At 45.2% G+C, this 20,936-nt stretch overlaps 1 protein-coding gene across 2 annotated transcripts in view; it reads right to left on the bottom strand.

Moving 5' to 3' along the window:
- The window catches only part of DPP4 (dipeptidyl peptidase 4), an 80,308-nt gene extending 60,602 nt beyond the window's left edge, over positions 1 to 19,706 (bottom strand). Inside the window, exons 1-2 of one of the 2 annotated variants that reach the window (XM_055308123.1) lie at positions 19,365 to 19,706; positions 18,378 to 18,465 (exon numbers count right to left, since the gene is read on the bottom strand). In XM_055308123.1, the coding sequence (XP_055164098.1) occupies positions 18,378 to 18,465; positions 19,365 to 19,430 (154 nt within the window). In that variant the 5' untranslated portion in view covers positions 19,431 to 19,706. Of the gene's footprint in view, positions 1 to 18,377; positions 18,466 to 18,914; positions 19,155 to 19,364 lie in introns of those variants that run through there. The other variant, XM_055308124.1, reaches the window with a different exon arrangement.
- Between the last annotated feature and the right edge of the window lie 1,230 nt (positions 19,707 to 20,936).

Here is a 20,936-nt window from a genome sequence, read left to right as displayed (position 1 = left end):
AATGGGCCCAGGATGATTTTAATCCATCTGCTGATGTCCCAGATATCAACACTGATGCCACACTCTTGCTACGACCCAGGACATCTGTGAAGGTCCAGGCCGCCTTCGGTTTGTGTCAGGCTCACTCAGCCACTTTATGATGACCCTGTGAGCTGCTTTCCAGATCCTGGCTACCCGATCCCAGAACAGTGCTGTTGAATTGGAGCAAATCAAGCAACAAATGTTCCTTGTTTTTTTTTTTTTTTTTTTTTGCCTTGACATTTGATAAGCAGTGCACATTGGAAGATACTCTTGAAACATCTAGATAAGCGAGTCCTGTGAGACGTGAGTGCCAAGTCCAGGTTTTGACCTTTAGCAAGTTCATAGTTTGTTGCCAAGTTACAACCTATTCTGTAAAACACTTACAGGACATGCTCATGTGTCTTCTCCTTTGCCTACTAGCTCACTGACAGGGCACTGCTGTGGCAACAGATGAAGGTCTTTGGCTGCTTGTGTTTTCCTGGTGGGCCTGGGACATGTCGTTCACTTGACTTATCAGTTCAAAGCATTGTGCTAGCCAAGTAAAGCAGTTAATCATATGTTACCCATCAGCTTATACAGAAATTCTTAGATCCGTGTCTTCTTTAATTTCAAAATCAAAAAAAAGGTTAACAACTTTAGGTTTTACTTTTTTGGTGAGAACCGCTATTGGGTTGAACCACCTGAAAATGTCATTTCTATCAGACAAAAATGATAGAATAGCAGTATTTAAAATGATTCAACCTAATAACAAATTCTTATCAAAGTGTATGGTATCCTAACTCATTCTTGTTGTAGGATCAAAATCACTTCTGAATAAAAGTATTTCCAAAATGCTAAGATCCAAGTAAGGAAGTAGTGTAGTTTCATGGAATAGTCTTGCCTTGATCAGTTGTTACTTGATGATGACAGGATCTTTTGAGTATTTTATGTTCATTAACAATAAACTTTTTTTTGTCTGTATTTGACTATGATATGTAATATTTCTACTTCACAAGGATAAACTGTTTTGGTAAATAAGCGGCTAATGAAATGCAACTAAAAAGAAATGTGCTCTTTACGGCTCGTAAACTAAGTTGTTAAACACAAGAAAAAGATTTCTGGTTATAGAGTTCTTGTGTTCCATATGGTAATCAGTTAACATTTTGTATTGATGCTAAAGAAATGAAACGAGTGTTGTTTTAGAATTTGCCACAGCAAAATAGCAGCCTTGACATAGGGACAGAGGAAGCAAAATCGAGAAGGCAGATCATACCCTGGATTATCCAGGAGCATATGCAGGCTACCACCCATCTGAATTGATCCAACAAATACCAATAAAGTGTTGGGTCCCTGGTGGCTTTGAAATCAGAGAGCCTGGATTTCAGCCTAGGTCTAATTCTTGTGCCGAGGCCTCAGGAAAATTACTGAATCTTTCAAAACCTCAACTTTTTAATCTATAAAACAAGAACATGGCATTATGTAGCCCATGGGGACTTGCCGGATTAAGTGGGACAATGTATATAAAATGCTTAGCTTAGGATGTAGAATTTAGGAAGCTCTCTAGCTATGTTACACTATTTATTGTTTTGTTCCAAGCATGTACCAGGCAATCAGGATACAGACACGATAGTCTCTCCTCTCAAGTCCCGAGCAGTGTGACTGAGTTTAGGACCTTACCTGCAATAAAGTAATCATTCAAATAATAAGTTTCATTATGTTCATATCCTAAACAATCCTAATAAGACAGCAGAAGAGCAACACACTGAGAAAACATCTAGGATAAGCACGATCTAATCATTTGCTAAGTGCTAATGAACAACACTTCCTCCCTTGGACGTGTTTCATGCCAATCCCGCTTCCATAGTGGGAGTCAGCGGTTTACAGCATGGAAGTAAAACACCGACCCGGGTGGACTGAGAGGATTTGTGAACAGTGACGTTTTTTGGATTACTAACACAGGACACATTAGACTATAATCACAATTGCCAGATTCATCTCGATGAGAGAAGCACCCCAGGCACATCAAGTGACCGCTGATAAATGTGCGACCAAGGAGCTGGAGCCTGTAGAACCCGAGACTGTGTCCTCCAGGCATTTATTTGGAAGATCAGGGTGTCAGATGACCAAACTTTCATTAAAAATACGATCACTGTATTTTCCACAGTCTACTCTGAAAGGCCAAACGAATGGTACAGTGCATATCCCCCAGAATAGCAACAGTTTGGGATAAAGGGAACACCGCAGTAGGAGGCTGTCTTGCATGACTCCAGCCTCAGCTCCTCCTCCCCTCATATCACTCCTCTCTATCCGCAGTGGCCTCCTGGCTGTTCACTAGGCACACTCCGCCCACTGCCACCTTGGGGACTTTGAATTTGCTGTACTCTCCTCCTGGAATGTTCCTGACCTCAAATATGCCCAAACCATGCTTCCTTACCTACTCCAGGTCTTTATTTAAGACCTGATCCCCCCCATGACATTCTCTATTGCCCTTCTAGCTTTATTTATTTTTTCCTTCACAGTGATACCATCTATCATACTTTACTTATTTATCATATCAGATCGTATACTTTACTTATTTATCTTGTTTACCATTTGCCTCCTTCGATTGAATGCAAACTCCACAGGAGCGCTGATTTTGTTGTGTTTGGTTGTGTTTACTATCATATGACCACAGCCTAGAACAGTGCCTGGCAAACAAAGAAGAGTCCCCAAGTATTTGCTGAATGAAAAACTAAAAGCCAGCCAACACAAACACAAGAACACAAATAGGAACATGGTTCCAAATGCCAGCACTGTGAACTCCAAATGACAATGGAAGTAGGAAGAGCAGTGCACTTGGCCAGATGGGTCTAGTCAGAGGACTGGCCAGTAGGAGAGGAAGAACTTTGTTTTTCTTGCAGACCCCGTCAGCATGTGCCTGGAAGTAGCACCTGGCCCAGCCTCTGCCTCCTTCTGAAAGCCCAACCCGCCCTCATCGTGGCTCCCGCTGGTGGCAGAGCATTTGGGTGCCTCACACCCTTTTTGAAGAGTTTTGAACCTGGATCTTCTATGTCCTTCTCCCTCCTTGATCTCAACCCCTGAAGGTAGCACATTCCTGCAGCTTCTGTCTCTGGGTTACCTCAGAATTTTTCTTTTACTCTTTAATTTGTGCAACCACTTTTTATATTAAATCCCTCTGCTGAAACACCGAGTGAGATTTCTATATTTGTCACGCACTATACTTTAACAATATAAGGATGTACACATTTTACCTATGATATAAGGTCCTTTTAGGCTCTAAGCATCCAATATCTAGCATTGGCAGCCTCTTCTTAAGGGGACAGCCCATAAATATTTCGGGTTTCGTGGGTCTCGCATCTGAGTTGCAACTATTCAAGTCTGCCTGTAGCTTGAAAGCAGCCACAGACATGTAAATGGATGGGTATTCCAATAAAACTTTATTTATAAAAACAAGTGGCCAGGGCAGCCGGGGTGGCTCAGCACTGCCTTCAGCCCAGAGCCTGGTCCTGGGGACCCGGGATTGAGTCCCACGTTGGGCTCCCTGCATGGAGCCTGCTTCTCCCTCTGCCTGTGTCTCTGCCTCTCTCTCTCTCTCTCTCTCTCTCTCTCTCTCTCTCTCTGCATCTCTCATGAATAAATAAATAAAATATTAAAAAACAAAACAAAACAAAACAAAAAACCAGTGGCCAGACTTAACTTTTCTTTGACGACACTGGGCAGACATTCCTCAGAACTGTAAGCAACAAAACCCAAAAACGTAACTGCTCCCAAGATTGGTTTTGAAAGATGGGTATCAGGGTTGAAATTCTAATTGCCTTGAAACAATAAGAATATTAGCATAAGACTCTGATATATATGCAGAAAAGTGAAAGTGGACAGAATACTCACATCTCAAAATTCAGGTCAAGTTGAAGATAGCGATGGCCACTGCCAAAAAAAAAGGTGCAAGGCCAGAAGGACTTCCTGACCTAAACCCAGTTTACACTGCCCTACTCACTCTGCCTTGACCCCAGGAATGAGTCAGGAAGTGTAGCCCACCCAGGAAGCCTGCACTGAACAGGGTATCAGTGCTGCTCTATTCCTTTTTGAAATGGAAAGTGTTTGCTTGCTTTTTTTCTCCTTCCTTCCTTCCTTCCTTCCTTCCTTCCTTCCTTCCTTCCTTCCTTCCTTCCTTTCTTCTTTCTTTCTTTCTTTCTTTCTTTCTTTCTTTCTTTCTCTTTCTTTCTTCTTTCTTTCTCTTTCTTTCTTTCTATCTCTCTCTCTCTCTCTGTCTGTCTCTCTCTGTCTCTCCCTCATTCTCTCTTTCTTCTCATTATAGTCACTTCCCCACCCCTTGATAGGACTGCTGGGAATAAGTCAGACCTGTACAATAATGGCCAATGTTCATATTTATAAGGCTTTTATGCCCCACAACACTGACTGACATTAAACAAATGTAATCCAAGGTGATGAGCAAAAGTTGAAAGAACTGTGTGCATGAATGACCCACATGCCCAGGAAACATTCAGCTATTTTAACAAAGGGCTGTTTCCCTTGAAAAATACTCAAAAGTAGTTATAGTGAGACATGAAGGGAAGGTGTTACCATGCAAGCTAAGAATGATTAGTTTGTGATAGAAAGAAAACTGATTAGAGGATGTCAGCATTTGGTGACGCTGAAAGCTCTAATACTGAATCACTGAAGAATTTTCCGGAAAGATTTCTAGGCATAATCAACAAAGCTATTATGTGATAAGTGTGCTGTCTTCCAGGATACAAGGAAAGATAATCACTGGAAAACACTGTCATGAAAGTTGGCCTTCTCAGAATTCTCCAGGCAAAACTTTAAAGAGTGTGAGACAAGTGTTATTGTGGTACCTACCGTAAAAAAACTTAGAAATACATAAAGAATTACAACTACAAAGTTATTCCAGTGTGCTGGGCCGTGCTAGGCATTGTGGCCCTTAACAAGTTATTCTCACCTCAATTTTATAGGTAAGGGAACAAAGGTGCAGAGAGAGTAAGTGGATCAAGTCCCATGACTACTCAGCTACAGCTGAACCAGGCAGCTTGGCTCTGAAGCCTGTGGTTATAAACACTCTTCTAGACAATCTGAGTATTTGGGAGAGTGGTTGTACATGGTCGATGCTATGCTGGCAGTTTTTGTGAATTGCTATAGATGTATGAGACTTTATGGAACTGTTCAAATTCAATGTTTGCAATGAATCCAGACAGATAGGTTGGTAATATCATTCGGACTTGCAGAGTTGGTAGGTTGCATTAGAACATAATTTGTTCTAGTGCTGCAAAGTCAAAGGGATACCAATTTTTTTCCGAAAACCTCAGAATTTTCTCTTTGGGCTATTATAAAAATGGCAACTTTGTGGGGCACTTGGGTGGCTCAGTTGGTTAAGCGTCTGATTCTTGATTTAGGCTCAGGTCATAACCTCAGGGTCCTGGGATCAAGTCCTGCATCAGGCTCCACGCTCAGTGGGGAGTCTGCTTGAGGTTTCTCTGTCCCTCTCCCTCTATCTAAACCCACCTCTCTAAAATAAAAAAAGGATTCCAAAAGAAAAAAAGTGACTTCCTGGAAAGGAGGTTGTACCACCGTCATTCTTTCTTCCATGGTGCATCCAGAAACTCATCATCTTTTCCCTGAACTCATAAAAAGGAGTCATAAAAGTAGGAACCTGTAACAAGTTCCTTTTCTTCCTTTCTTTTCTTGCTTCCTGGATTTAAACATAACACAACCCTGAATAACTCATGCCCTGCAGGACTCATTGTCACAAGAGTCTGAAGTTATCCAATAAAAGGATAAAGTGATTCTTCCTTTATATCTAAAGTCACATGAAAAGCCTTCTCCCCCACTATGCTTCCCACTTTTGCCTCCAATCCCTATCTTCTTTGACCTAAGGGATGCGTTTTCATCTCTTCTCCCTCAGCATGCAGTGTCTTCTCGCTCCTCACTCTGCCCTGCCCTTAAGCATGCACAGGGTGTAGCTATCAGAAGAAATATTTACCTGACCATGTTGCCATCTCATTTCTCTGCCTGTGTTTATCAGCCAACATCTCAAATCACCAGTCCACGTGGGTGGTCTTCTTCTTCTCACTTCTCACTTCACCTCCTCATGTCCCTGAGTCTGTCCCTCACAACTTACAACACACCCGTTTCTCTCTCCTGGTCTTCAGTGCTTATTTTCTGTACCACATGTTTTGTTGATTAATCAAGCAATTTTATATAATTATTTGGATATTTAATCTAAACAGTCTTGTTCATACTAGATAAGTTATAAGTAAGCTGGAAGGATGACTTCTTTCATCTTCATCAGACAGCTGCTAGCCCTGTACCCTACAAATAGGAGGGGCTCTACAAATGGATGCACTCTGCCAATGGATAACTTGACTCCATAGTTACAAATATAAGTATTTTAGTCAGAACTAGAGCAACATTAAAATGTTAATCAAATTTTTTCACATCAGCTCCAAGATAATTCCTTTAATTCACCAAATATTTGTCAGGTGATACTGGGTCGAAAAGTATCCTTCCCCCTCACTCCCCCACCCCAAATTATATCCACCTGGAACCTCAGAATGTGACTATTTGTAATCAGAGTCTTTACACATGTAGTTAGTTGAAATGAGGTCATACCAGAGTAGGGTATGCCCTAAATCCAACCACTGGCATCCCTAGAGGAAGGCCATTGCAGACCTAGAATACAGAGAGGACCATGCAGAAATGGAGGGAAGAAGGCCATGTGGAAATGCAAGCAGAAAGAAGAGTAATTCAGCTACAAGCCAGGGAATACCAATGACTGCCAATAACTGCCAGAAGCCAGGAGAGAGGCAAGGAAGGATTCTTCCCATGAACCTTCAGAGGGAGCATGGCCCTGCTGACACCTTGCTTTCAGACTTCTAGCCTTCAAAATCATGAGACAATATTTCTGTTGTTGTAAGCCACCCATTAGTGGTCATTGTTATGGCAGCTCTAGGAAACCAACACAAACACCCACCATGTTCCTTGATTTTATGGGCCCTAGAGATATAAAACATGAAAAACATGAACAAAACATGCAAAACTTTTACTCCCAGGAAGTTTACATTCAAATAGGGGAAAACATAGAAACAAAGAGTAAGTACATAATGCCATATGTCAGGTAGCAAAGGTACCAGGGAGAAAGTAAAGCCGGGAAGGGGAAAAGGAGCATCAGGTTTGGGGAGAGTGCTGTGTTCAGTATCCTTGGATAAGGATACTGGTGGATATTAGGATCCCAAGGATAAGGTGGTATTTTAGCAGAGACCTGAAGGAGGCAAAGGGATAAGCAACAGACAGTTCCAGGAAAGAGGAATCCTGGCAAAAAGATCTGCAAGTATAGGGTCTCTGAGACAGGATGGGTGAACGATGAGGAAGCAGCAGGGGAGGAAGGCAGAGGGGCAGTGAGGCTCAGGGCATATGGGCCTTGTGGACCATTGTAAGGATTCTAGTCTTTACTCTGAAAGATGGAAAGTCATGGAATGGTTCTGAACATAGAAGAATGTGATCAGATCTGTTTCAAAATGGTCACTGTATCTGTTGCTGCGTAACAAATGACACAAACATAGTAGTTTAATACAACACCTACATATCAGCTCAGGGTTCTGTGGGTGGGAATTCCAGCCCAGGATGGCTGGATTCCCTGCCCAGGGTCTCACAAGGCAGAAACCCAGGCATCGGCCAGACTGAGCCCTCACCTTCATTAGGAAGCTCTGGGGGTGGGGGTGGGGGTGGGGATGGGAGTGGAGGTGGGGAGGGCAAGGTTGGGGGAGAGCTGCTTCCAAGCTCATGCAGGTTGTTGCCAGAATTTAGTTTGGCACAGTTGTAGGAGTGATGTCGGAGTTTCCTTGCTGCTACCAGCCAAGGACCGCTCTCACTTCCTAGCGGCCTCTCACACCCCTTATCACGTGGCCCCTCCAAATCAGCAATGGTGTGAAAAATCTTTTTTGTGCCTCAAATCTCTGACTACCCCTTCTATGAGCAGCCAGAGAAACTGTTTTTTGTTTTTTGTTGCTTTTAAAGGACTCATGTGATCAGCTCAGGCCCACCTAGGCAATCTCCCTTTCTCGAAGTGGACTGTGCCACAGAACACAACCTAATCACCAGAATTAAATCCATCATATTCACGATCTCAGAGATTGTACATGGAGGAGAGGAGGAAATTTGGGGAGTCATTTTATTTTATTTTAAAGATTGTTTATTTGATAGAGAGGGAGTGAGTGTGCAAGAGGGGGGAGGGGCAGAAGCAGAGGGACAGGGACAAGCCAGTGGGGAGACAATGTGGGGCTTGATTACAGGACCCTGAGATCATGACCTGAGCTGAAGTCAGACACTTAGCTGACTGAACCAGGCAGTCCTGGGGAGTCATTTTAGAATTCTGCCTCCCACAGTCACCTTGCCTGTTGTAATGAGAGTGCACTCTGGAAAAGTTAAAGAAACTGGGAGATTTTTTGCAAGAATTCAGGTGAAAGGTGATGGCCTCTTGGACCGGGGATAGCAGTGGAGGTGATAAGATATGGTCAGATTTTGAAAGAACATGAAGGTAGAAGTGATAGGATTTGCCAACCAACTGGATGTTGAGTATAAATGAGTCTGTGGAGTTGAGAAGAACTGCATAGATAGATCTTGCTGACCACTGGGGGCGTTGTCAGGTTATAGAGCATGTTTAAGGCCACGGGAGTGCATAAGATCACCCAGTGGAAGGAAGGAAGGAAGGAAGGAAGGAAGGAAGGAAGGAAGGAAGGAAGAAGTTCCAGGATAGAGCCCTGGTCCATTCAAGGTTAGAAGCCAGACATAAAGAGAAACTTCTAAGGAGAATGAAATGAAGCAGGTAGAAAGAACACCAGGAGAAGAGTGGAAACCCAGAGGAAGGGGAAAAGAAGAAAGATCAACTGACTGGACAGTGAGGCACAGATGGAGAACTGGGCTTCGGATTTAGGAACACACAAGTTAGGGACCTTGAGGAGAACTGAGCTGTTTCAGTGGCAGGGTGGAGGTAGGCCTTGTTCTGGGGGAGTTAAAAGAGAATGGGGAGAAGAGCTGTAGACAGAGATAGTTATATAGTTATAGCTCTTTGAGGAGTTCTATGGTAAAGAAAGCAGGGAAAGGGACGGGGAGATTGGCAAGGATGTGGAAGCCAGAGAGGATTCTCCTCCCCTCCTCTCCCCCTCTCACCCCTCTCCTCTCCTTTCTGAGCACAATTAGATAGAGAGGAGAAAATGATGATGCAGAGGGCATGGAGTCCTATTTCTATGCAAAGCAGAAGGCGTGGAATCAGCTCCCAAGGGAGGATCTGGCCTCCAACAGGTGCCAGCAAAGTTCACCTAGTGCCCTGGGAGAGGCTTCTGGGAATAGAGGACAATCTCTGTTTTGAGGGCCTCTGTTTTCTCATTAAAATAGGAAGCCAGGGATGCCTGGGTGGCTCAATGGTTGAGCATCTGCCTTTGGCTCAGCTCGTGACCCTGGGGTCCTAGGATCGAGTCCCACCTCGGCTCCCCACAGGGTGCCTGCTTCTCCCTCTGCCTGTGTTTCTCATGCATGCATGCATAAATAAATAAATAAATAAAGTCTTTTTAAAAAATAAAATAGAACTCCAGGTTGTCAGCTGAGAATGAGCCTGGAGAGGAGATGCTGGGGGTTTGGGGAAGGGAGAGACACAAGGTAGAGTCCACCAGGACCATGAGGAAGGGAGCAGGTGGGGAGCATCAGATTGCCAGGCCTTAAAAGAAGCCACTGATGTGGGACTCTAGATTTTCTTTTCAGTACAGTCAAACCACTTGCATCTCCATAAAATAATTACCATGTCGACTAATTTTTCCTCCTGGAGATTTAACAACAAAAGATTGGAGTCATCAAATCCAGACACTGTGAAGTTACTTTGTTTTTATTTACTGACTGTATTTTGTTTTTAGGGCCATTAATTATTTCAAATCCTACTTTTCCGGGTCAACTTTTGCAGGTCTAATGTTTACCATGTATCTTAAAATGCTGCTCTTTTTATTTTCTCTTGACTATTTCTGCTACATTTGTGCATTATTCATTGGATAAAATATGACAATTTATATGGGCTTTCAATGAAAAAATCGAGAGTAATTTCCCTCAGATGTTTCTGACCTGCTCTACTGTCTCAGTTTTGTATCTTAAATATTTCAAATTCAACTCCTTCCCATTCTTAATCACGTTAGATGCCAAGCCAAAGCAGGTCCTAGGCTCAAAATGCCTTTAGGATTAAAAAACACAGCATTGAAACACTATGCGATAAACTTGGGTGGTTAGTAAAGCGAGTGAGAAGAGAGGAAAGGGAGCTATATGACCAGATTCTTTAGAGCTCAGAGCTGGCTTGACATTTATTTTCTTTTGTTAGCAAATTAGCAAATTAAATCTTTCAATACAATGAAAAGAAAGCCATGATAAAATATATGATATGCAGATATAAACACCCTCCCCCACCCAATTTCTTTCTTTTGGAATTCCCAATTCAACTTAGGTAATCAATTACCCTCCCCCTTCCATGTGTTAAGGAAAGAGTTTCCTCCTTATCCCAGAAAGATGAGTCTTGGTTAATCTAGTTCAAAAGAAAATCCAGAACCCAACATACCATTCCCCTTGTCGGTGATTAGACTAGAATGGGCAAGTGACACAAATCTGGCCATTGGGATGTGAGGGAGAGTCTGCCTTGGGCCGAGGGACTTCTGGAAAAGCTTTCCCTTCCTGATATGGATGAGGAACAGCACCACCTTCTACTTTGCCAAGTAGCTGTGCGAGCAAATGATGTGCTTCGATGGCACCCACGCTCAACCCTGAGAGGACAAGCTTGAGAACAGGAGCCAACAGGAGGGGTGCACTGAAAAGAAGGAAAGGTGCCAGGCCCTTGAGGATGCTGTTGGACCACTGCATTAACACACTCTGCAACTGCCTTACTTCTACGCTTCCAATTACGTAAGATGCTAATAATAGTACAATAGTAACACTCTCTAGTTTACATTTTTTTAAAAAAAGATTTTATTTATTTGAGAAAGAGTCAGAACAAGTGTGTGTGTGGGGGGGGGTGGAGAGGAAGGAGGGGGGCAGAGGGAGAGGAAGAAGCGACTTCTCATTGAGCAGGAAGCCAGCCAGAGATGCAGCTTGATTCCAGGACCCTGAGATCATGACCTGAGCCAAAGGCAGAGGCTTAACTGACTGAGCCACCCAGGCGCCCTGTAACACTTTATAGTTTCAACAACTTTGGGTCGGCTACTCTGTTACTTGCAGCCAGAAACATTCTACTTGACTCAGACCTCATACAGAATCAGGCGCCGTAATTGTTGAGGACTAATCAATCATATAGGTGAACTGTATGCCTGGGAGGCTGTCTGGTGGCTCCAGCATCGGAAGGATTGTATTCAGACCCATTAATTATTAATCCTTTATGCCTGATTGGTTTCTGTACAAGGCTTCACTGGACAGTATTTATCATTGGCCTTTAGTGCTTTCATAGCACTTTGATCATTTACTATAAGGACACTTAACCCTTTTCACTCTAGTTAAGGTGATGTTTCCTTTAATATCGGGAATTGCTTGCGGGCAAGGGCCGTATCTATCATCTTTATATCTCTAGTGGATGATGAAGTGCCTGGCATGTAGAAAATGTTCCATAAATATTTGCTGAATTGGACAATTACCATCTGTTGACAAGCGTGGGCTAGGTGCACAGCGGAGAATGCCTCCCTGAGTTCTGCCTCCTGCCTCTGAAGCAGACACAGCAGGACAAAGGAAATAGTTCAGAGGAACCACTGTAGATTAGCTCTCATGGGAAAGACAGAGCCCGGAGAGCACGAGAAAGTTCTCCACTTGGACTATGCAGACAGCTGTTCAAGGAGTCATCCTTATCTCCACTCCTTTCCTCACCTTCACTTCTTTGCTCCTTACCATACACTGTTTACCTCCAAATTACATCCTGTTTTCTCTCTCTCTCTCTCTTTTTTTTTTTACATCTCCAATACTACACCCTGTCCAATCTGCCATTCTCTCTCACCAATGCCCCCCACCTGCCTCTATTATGTACGAAGGAGTCAGAGACATATTTTAAAGTGGAATTTAGATCATCCACATTCATGCTTGGAATAAAAAGAAACTCCTTTCTGTGTCCCTCTGTCTTCTCTAGCATACTTAATTTTTGTCCTATAACTATTACTGTCTGAAATTACTCATGTGCTTGCCTATTCCCTGCCTGCCCCATGGATGGTCAAGGTCCATGGGAGTAGGTGCCTCCCCTCCACTGTTTAGGGCCAGCTCCCCTAGCCCCACAATAACTCCTGACATGCAGTGGGTGTTCGACACATGTTGGTGAGTTAACAAATCCTGAATCTGGTCACCATAGGACCTCAGCTCTGAAGAGGTTTTAAGTCTTACAGTACAAGTTTCCTGCCCAAAATAAAAGAAAAAAGGAAATTCACAGGGGGAATAGAGCCATCAATGAAACTCATGGACCTGAGCTCGTGCAGGTGAGGCTTAAAAAAAAAATACTGAGGAAAATAAGAAGAGGAGGTCTCAGCCCCACAGAGATGAAGTTAAGGCTGCAGAGGCAGCCCAGTTTTGGAAGAGTCAAGTCAGGGAAGTCCCCACTTGGAAGAGTGAAGTCAGGGAAGTCCCCACTTGATTCCCTTCCTGCTCCCTCCTCCTTCATTATGCATCCTGAACCACCTTTGTCCTCAGGGTGCCAGGAACAAAGTCCCTGCTGGCATTGGCTCTGCATGGAATTACCTGTGCTTCTTGGGCCTTCAATGCTAAAATATGTGGCCCAAGCTCGGGAGTTACTTGCGTCCTCAGTGAGCCAAATAATGAAGAAATGTGCACATTAATGTATACAGGTAACCAAAGCAAATGCTTTGTTATTAAGTTTAAAAAAACATCCTAGGAAGTTATAATTCTGAAGTAAAGTATAAAGCTGCAAATGCAGTACTTGGCAAAAATAAAACAGTCAACTCAGAAGTTCTGAGCTTGAAGTTTTAGTTCACTCTCAGATGGAGAGACACACCCTCTTTTGGAGGCCATAATGAAGTTGTGAAGACTAAAGGTAAAAATATTTACAAGATAATTGATTTACAGTGGAAGGGTTAGCATCAAACCATAAAGCCATTATTAATCATTCACTTACAAAAATTCCCACCTAAGCATTTCTTTAAAACAGCTATGGATGGAAATCAGCAGACTCAGGAAAGTCTAAAAGTCAAAAGACTTGGACTTCCAAGTTCTAGTGCTTACTCACAAAGCCCTAAATTTCTATTCCTCAGTTTCTTCAGTGTAACAAGTCAAGATATTAATAATACCTTAATGGATTTGTTCTGTGAAGATCAAATAAAATAATGTAACATGCATTAGAAGCAAAGTAAGTGTAATTGAGCGTGAGGAGCAAGCCTGGACCTACTGTTACCAAAAATACTGAATAAGACCTGTCTAAAGGGTAGGATGTCAACCCTGAGCTAGAAGTCACTGCCTGTCTACAGCTTTACATAGGAATGGAGGCAAGAGCAGCACGTATGTTTCCCGAGAACACTTGGCATCCAGGGATTAGCAGCCATGAAATTATAATATAGGCAGACACATGGGAAATTGTAACTTTACGCTAATATGGCCACATGAATTTACACCTGATCAAAACCAGCAGAATGATTTGGAGTTTGAGAGCATCAGCTTTAGAGCCACCTTGCCTGAGTGTGAATCTCAACTCTGTGGAGCTTTGAACAAAGGTAGACAACTTCTACAGTGATGCACAATGATGTCCGCTGCTAGCATTTCTGTCCTTGTTTGTAATGCCCTCTCACGTTGTAGCAGGGCTGGTTCATTCTATACAGTAGAATATAGCAGAAGTGGTGGCACACCACTTCTGAGGCTGGGTCACAAGAGGCTCTGTGGCCTCCTATTTGGCTGCTCTCTGGGATCCTTCATTCTACCGCGTGGAAAGGCCCACATGGTAGGGAACTGAGATGTCTAGCTAACGGTCACATGACGGAGCTTGGCAGTGGATCCACCAGCCACAGGCAAGCTTTCAGATGAGATCTTGATTAGAACCTTATGAGAGACCCTGAGCTAGAACCTCCCAGCTAAGCCACTGCCAAATTCTTGACCCTCAGAAATTGTGAGATAACAGATGTTGTTGTTTTAAGTGTTGGGGTAATTCATTACACATCACTGAATAACTAAAGCAGTATCTTAAAGTGAAATTTGCATTTCTGTAAAAATGGAGATGAAAAGAGTACTTCTCTAAAGGGTTGTCCCTTATAAGGATCAACCGAGAAGGACACTGAAAGCCCTCAGCCCAATACCCAGCACAGAGTGAACACGTGTTAACTGTTATTACATGTTTTCACACCTTCTCTTCCTCGAGCGAGGGGGTCCTGCATGTATTCACATTTCCCATGGGCATCAGCACTTTGTTAAGTACACTGACCCAGCTCTATTCGGTCATCTTACGTTGTCTCTCTCTACCCATCAACTGGGCACACAGTCCTCCCTTTTTCTGTCTGATCCCTTCTGGGATGAGAGGCAAGATGTCTAAGAGAGAAATTTAAGTCACATACTGTGGCCAGGGAACCACAATAGCTGGCCCGAAAAAGACCAACCCGCTGACCTCATGAGCACTTGACAAAGGTTGACAAGAGTCAACTGAGCTAGCGGGAGTCAACTGGAGCTTTTACAGAGCTCACTGTTTAGAAATTGTCCTCTGAAATATACAAAGCTTCCATTCAGGCACATTTATGGGCTTTTAAACCTGGAATAGATCCTGGACTTCCTTGGGCAAACTTCATAGATGTTATCTTTTCTTTCTCTGATTATTCCTGTCTCCTTCACATTTGGGTTTCCTTCTATGACTGGTGATGGATGGGTGAGCAGTCAAATTTCCTATGCACTGAAAGCAGATATTCAGGAAATTTACTGCTAAAACAGTGGAAAGGACCAAAGAAGAACAGATACATTTCTATCCCATAATAAAACTCAAAAATAAAACGATCTGACAAATAACAACTCAATAATGAAACTATTTGACAAAGATTTCAAAAGCACAGCCCATAACATAAAGTGAAAGGGGAAATAAAGGAATTGCTAAGCCACTAGGATTTCTATACTTTCATTAAGAGTAAGTATATTTACCTAGTTTACTGATGATTCTCTGGGAAATGGAATGCTTACATGTAATATCCTTCTATAATTGGATATCTGAAGGGTTTAAAATAAAAATACAATCCTTTATTATACATACAGGAAGAGATGAACTTTTATTTTTGCTCGACAAAATGAATAATTCCTGACCTCAGGGGGTTTTTATTCTAAAAATCCTACAGGGCAGCCCCAGTGGCTTAGCTGTTTAGTGCCACCTTTAGCCCAGGGTGTGATCCTGGAGACCTGGGATCGAGTCCCACATCGGGCTCCCTGCATGGAGCCTGCTTCTCCCTCTGCCTGTCTCTCTCTCCCTCTCTCTCTCTCTCTCTCTCTCTCTTTCTCTCTCTGTCTCTAATGAATAAATAAATAAAATATTTTTTTAAAAAATCCTACAGTAGTATTAAGCTCATGCCTCTCTGTCTCTGTCTGTCTCTCTCTTTCTCTCTCTTCTGGGTGTGTTTAATTCTGCTGAAGTCACTGTTTAATATGGAAATACTTAACCTTCTCTTAAACCAACTTTTCAGGGGATGAACTTCAGTTTGCTCATTTCTTCCTCCTTCTTTTTGGCTGTTTATGTCTTAGCTTTCCACATGATGTAGGACTTTGTTTTTTCTAAATCTTCCTCCTTCCCCTTTCCTTCTTTTCTTTTCCTTCCTTTCCTGTCCATTTATTCTCTCCTACCTCCTATCCTCTTTACCTGCCCATTACTTTTTTTTTTATTATTTACTTTAAAACTAGATTGGCAATATGGCGAACAACTTCTGGGGTGGTAACTCTGGATTCTTTGTAAGAAAGCTGTCCTTCACGTGGCACAGCCTGGGAACGAGATTGTTGATTTAGTGAAAATGCCACATTCCTGAGCTTTCAACTCTGTCCCCTATGATAAAGCAGCAGTTGAAACCGGAGGATTTCTCCTTTCTCCTCAAATATATATGCATGCCAATTAAGAAATATGAGAAAAGAAATAACTTGGGTGTTATTTCTTAAGTGTAAATAAAGTCCACAATGAAACCATATATTCACCTAGTTGCCCAACAAGGCATCCTTAGCCACCCTCTTCTTCCTTTTACATTGAATCAATTACCAAAGTCTAATTGTTCACATTTCTGAGTAGCTTGAGGGTCTGAGCCTTCAAATTCTGGTGTGCATCATCAGTCTTCTGGGACACTTCCCTGCTTCCCCTCCAGCCTTGCCCCACTCCACCCACATTCCCACTGTCATGCCCACCAGTCCAGGCATGTGCAAAGTTCTCCAGTAGTTCTCATCACCCACAGGTTAAAATCAACTCCTTTTGCTGCTGCCCACCTTCCTCTTTGCTAGGAGTCCTTTTCTGATCCAATAACAGGACGTGATCTTGTGTCTCTAAGACTCTCAAGGTGTTTACACTTTCTGTAAAACCTTATCTCCAGACACTGATATCAACTATTCAAGCATCCCCTTAGAAGAAACTTCTCGTGAAAAGACTTCCCTGACTTTCCCAGAAGTAATCTTTCTAATCTACTGGGATGTTTGATAAATCAAATCATAATGTTTAGATGAAGACACATGAATCTCTGGAGAAATCCCCATTAAAAAAAAAATGTTCCTGAAATACTTGTCCAAACTTCATTTGGGGAAGAGACTAAGGAAATGGCAAGACAGCCCCTTCCCAGTCTGCCTGCCTTACCCCACAAAGCAAATTACCTCTAGAAGGCTGTTGCATGACTCAGGCCCCCAGGCCATTGCACTGCCTATTTCAAGTGGTTTATCAAACTCAAGTATTCCTTCCAACTTGCCTTAAGGGATGCTCTGATAATTATAATTTTATGCCCATCCTTCCAGTGATGCCCTGGTGCCTCAGCGACGTTCTGGAGACAAATGGGCTATCCAGGTTACTTTGATTTTTTGTGTATTCGTTTCCCAGTAGTTATAAGCTTCTTGAGGTCAGAGACCTTTATAAATTAATTTATTAATTTTATTAATCTTTGTATTTGCAGCAAGTAGCATAATATTTATTGATTGTATGGATGCCCCATTCTTTTCTTACAACAAGGCTTTGTGTGTGTGGTTGTTTAAATTTACAAAGTATGAGTTTAGGAAAACGGTTCTATTTTAACACAACAAAGTCAGATGTAAGGGAACTGATGTCTGCCATTGAATTGTCTAAAATGGTAGCAACCATTTGCTTGCTTAACTAAAAATCATCAATAGGTCAACCCACTCAGGTATTTAACCTTTGGCACCTTTGCCCTGACCCTGAAATTGTCAGGCAAACATAGTTCTTGACAGCTTCGCAAACTAATTCCGAGCTGTCACCTTGAAATCTGGAGAAGACCCCTCATTGTGCGAGCACTGTCTACACATTTCCTGGTTGACTAGACCATCCAGAGAGAATGCTTCAGTTGGCCGACTAGAATGTGTAATACTGAAACGAAAGTAAATATTTACTTAAAAGGAAAGTAAGGCCAGAGGAAACTCAAACTAGATATCCTCAGTTGTTTGCATCCAATAATGTGTATCCCATTACAGGGACGTTTTATATTAAGAACTGGGTCAGGAAACCATAAAAAAAAAAAAAAAAAAAAAAAAAAACGAAGCTGGCTTTAAATCAAAGAATCCACCAAACATCACTGATTCTTTCCACCCCTACCCCCCCCCAGAATATTACCATGTATATACACCAGCTTTATGATTTATTATATTTCTACAAATGGTCAAGTAGTTATTTCTCTGCATCTTAACTCTCTGATTAATGCATTTTTCATCATCCCAGAAGGAAAAGAACCTGGGTTCCCCGTGTAGACTTTTCTAAAAACTGTATTCTGGGGCTTTTCCCTCCCTTACTTCTTCCCTCCTTTTCTGACATCTACTGTTGGGGACCTTTGGACACCACATCTGTTCCTTTGAACATCACAACTACAAGGTTTGGCTTTTTTTTTATTTTTAAATGTAATCATATTAAAGTGAAACCTTTAAACTTAAGTTTCATAAGAAAAGAAATCCGAAGACTCGTCCTGATGTGAGGAAGTATGCATTTATGATAGGAGGCTCTGGCAGCCTGAGCGGGAGCCCGGCCGGCCGGGCACGCAGCCGCGCTCTCCAGGAGCAGCAAGGGCGCGGGGGAAGCCTCGGCGGCGCCGGGCTCGCGGGTCCAAGCCCCCGGCGGGATCCCTCGTCGCCTCAGCGCGGTGACAGAGAACCTGACCCTGGTCTCCAACCGTCTAAATCTTTCGCAAATGTTTCAAACTTACTGGCTTTGTTGAGCAGAACCGCGGGCACGGTGATGACGGTGACGAGCGCAGCAAGCCCCAGCAGTCCCAGGAGCACCTTCCACTGCGTCTGCAAGCCGGGCAGAGGGCGTCCGGTCAGGGCGAGCCCCTGGCTCGGGCCCGGCGGGGGCGGGGGGCGGGGCCCCCCGGCGGGCCCCCCGGGCGGCGGGCTCGGCCCCCGGGGCCCCGGGGGTGCAGGGGGCCGAGGGGGCCGCAGCGCGGAGGCTGCCCGAGCGGCCGCCCTTGACCTCGGGGCACGCGCGCCCTTTAGCGCCCGCTGGCCTGCGCCGCCGCCGGCGGAGCCGAGGAACGAGGGGCCGGCGACCGCGCGGCCGTGCGCCTCCCGCGGCTCTCAGCGGGTTCCCGCGGCCCCGGGCCCGGGACGTCCCGCCACCTGCCGGACGGCGGCCCCGCGCTTCCCCGGGAGCCCCCGGCCCCGCTGCTGGAGCTCCGGGGTGAGAGCGGGGGCGCGTGGCGGGAGGCACCTGGACCGGGCGGGGCGGGAGGCGCCGCACTCACCTTCATCCTCGGCGCGGGCCCGGAACTGAGCGCGGGGCGCAGGCGGCGGCCTCAAGTCAGGCGGCCGCGGAGACGCGCGTCCGGCCCCGCCGCCCGGGCCGCCCAGTCCCGCCGCGCCCGCCGGTTGGGCCCGAGTTAAACATTAGTGAGCGCCCGGCCCGCTCCGTATAAAGGCCCGGGCCGGCGGCGGGCGAGGGCGCGAGGGCGCGAGGGCGCGAGGGCGCGGGGCGCTGGCATCCCGGCCGCGGGCGCCCCAGAGGCGTCTTCCCCGGTGCCCCGCGCGCGGGGCGGCTCTGGGGGCGCAGGTGCGGGGCGGGGCGCCCCGGGGCGCAGGTGGGGGCGCTGGTGCGGGCGGGGCGCAGGTGCGGGGCCCAGGTGCGGGCGGAGCGCAGGTGCGGGGAGCAGGTGCGGGGCGCAGGTGCGGGCGGGGCGCAGGTGCAGGGCGCTCACCGCTGCTCGGGCTCCGTGGGAGGCCCCAGCTCCCGGAAGGCCAGGTGACACGAGGCGGTGGCTCATTCGTGAAGGCTCCTGAAGGCCCCCTCCGCCAGCGGGGAATTCCCAGCCTGTCCTGCAGGCTTACCTCCTCCTTGAGATGCCAAAACTAACAGTCACACTTACGTGGAGCTGACTTTTCCCAGCAGCTCTGCCCCAAGCATTTATCGCGTTTATCTTACAGGGAGACAAGCTGGGCACAGAAAGGTTAAGGCACTTGTCCAAGGGTCTCAGCTCGGACTCCTTGGGGCCTGCCCTCAGCCCGAGTTCTTGACCTTCACTTCACGTGGTTGATTGACTCCCATCTTTCAGTCTTGCAAAGAGTTTAGGGAAGAGAAGGTTCCATGAGTCTTCGCCCTTCCCCAGCTCCCCATTGTGCCCTGTAGGTGCCTCCTCCCTCCCTCCCTCCCTCCCTCTCTCCCTCCCTCCCTTCCTTCCTTCCTCCTTCCCTCCTTCCCTCCCCTCCTTCCTTCTCCCCCTTCCTCCCTCCCTCCCTTTCTCCCCTCCTTCCTTCTTTCCTTCCTTCCTCCCCTCTTTCCTTCCTTCCTCCCTTCCTTCATTCCTTCCTTCCTTCCTTCCTTCCTTCCTTCCTTCCTTCCTCCCCTCTTTCCTTCCTTCCTTCCTTCCTCCCTTCCTCCCTTCCTTCCCTGTCCTCTGTGGCATTTATTCCCATTTATTCCATCCACTCCCCAAATATTTGAGTGGCTACAAGGTCCCCGACCCTCTTTCCCTCTTTCAGTCGCTGGAGAGAGAGAAGTGGGACAAGACAGACGAGGTCCCTGCATTTGGCACTTTCAGTTTAAAATACCTGGTCAACATTTGCCTTTAGGGTCTCCCTATGCTTCCTTCCTTCCTTCCTTTCCTGAGGATAAGTACTCCCACCCCTTATAGGCCTCTCTGGCTTGTTTACTGCAGCTGAAAAGCAAATGCTCTGTGTCCGTAGTTAGAGGTAAAAGATTAAGCATGTGAAGTCCTGTGGGACACTAACGCAGGGTTAGGAAGAGATTCCAGTGTTCACCCTTCATCTCAAGTACTGACTTGGCTTCTAAACGCAGGGAATTTTTTTCCCTCTTGCCCCCTGGTTGCTCATGATACCTACATGTGCTCCCCACACCCATCCCCAGAGGCTCACACTGCACTCTTCACCCCCTTCCTCCGTCTCTCCTTACCCTTCTCTGATCATCTCTGGTTTTTTTTTTCTGTTTTCATTAAAAGTGTTCCCATTCACCATTCACAAAACCTGAAAACTTCAGTCATCTCAGGTTTTCTTCTCCATTCTCCTATTATATTCACATGGCCACCAATTCCTCTCCAGTCTGCTTTTCCAAGTATATCTCAGATCGCTCCTCCCCTTTCCACCTGTTCACAAGGTGAGTCAATAGTGCTACTGGAGCCTGGGAGCAGGAACTGTGAAAAGAGCCATCCAACAAGGACTACAGAGAATGGCACCATATTGGGGGCTCAGGGTTCACCTCCGTTCTACACACAGCAATGGAAGTGGGAAGCCACGGTCACATCAGCCTTGGAGAG

Source organism: Nyctereutes procyonoides, unplaced genomic scaffold (genome assembly GCF_905146905.1).
Source record: "Nyctereutes procyonoides isolate TBG_1078 unplaced genomic scaffold, NYPRO_anot_genome, whole genome shotgun sequence".
NCBI lineage: Eukaryota > Metazoa > Chordata > Mammalia > Carnivora > Canidae > Nyctereutes > Nyctereutes procyonoides.
The sequence above is the reverse complement of the archived record's forward strand: the minus strand, read 5'-3'. Positions and strand labels throughout refer to the sequence as shown.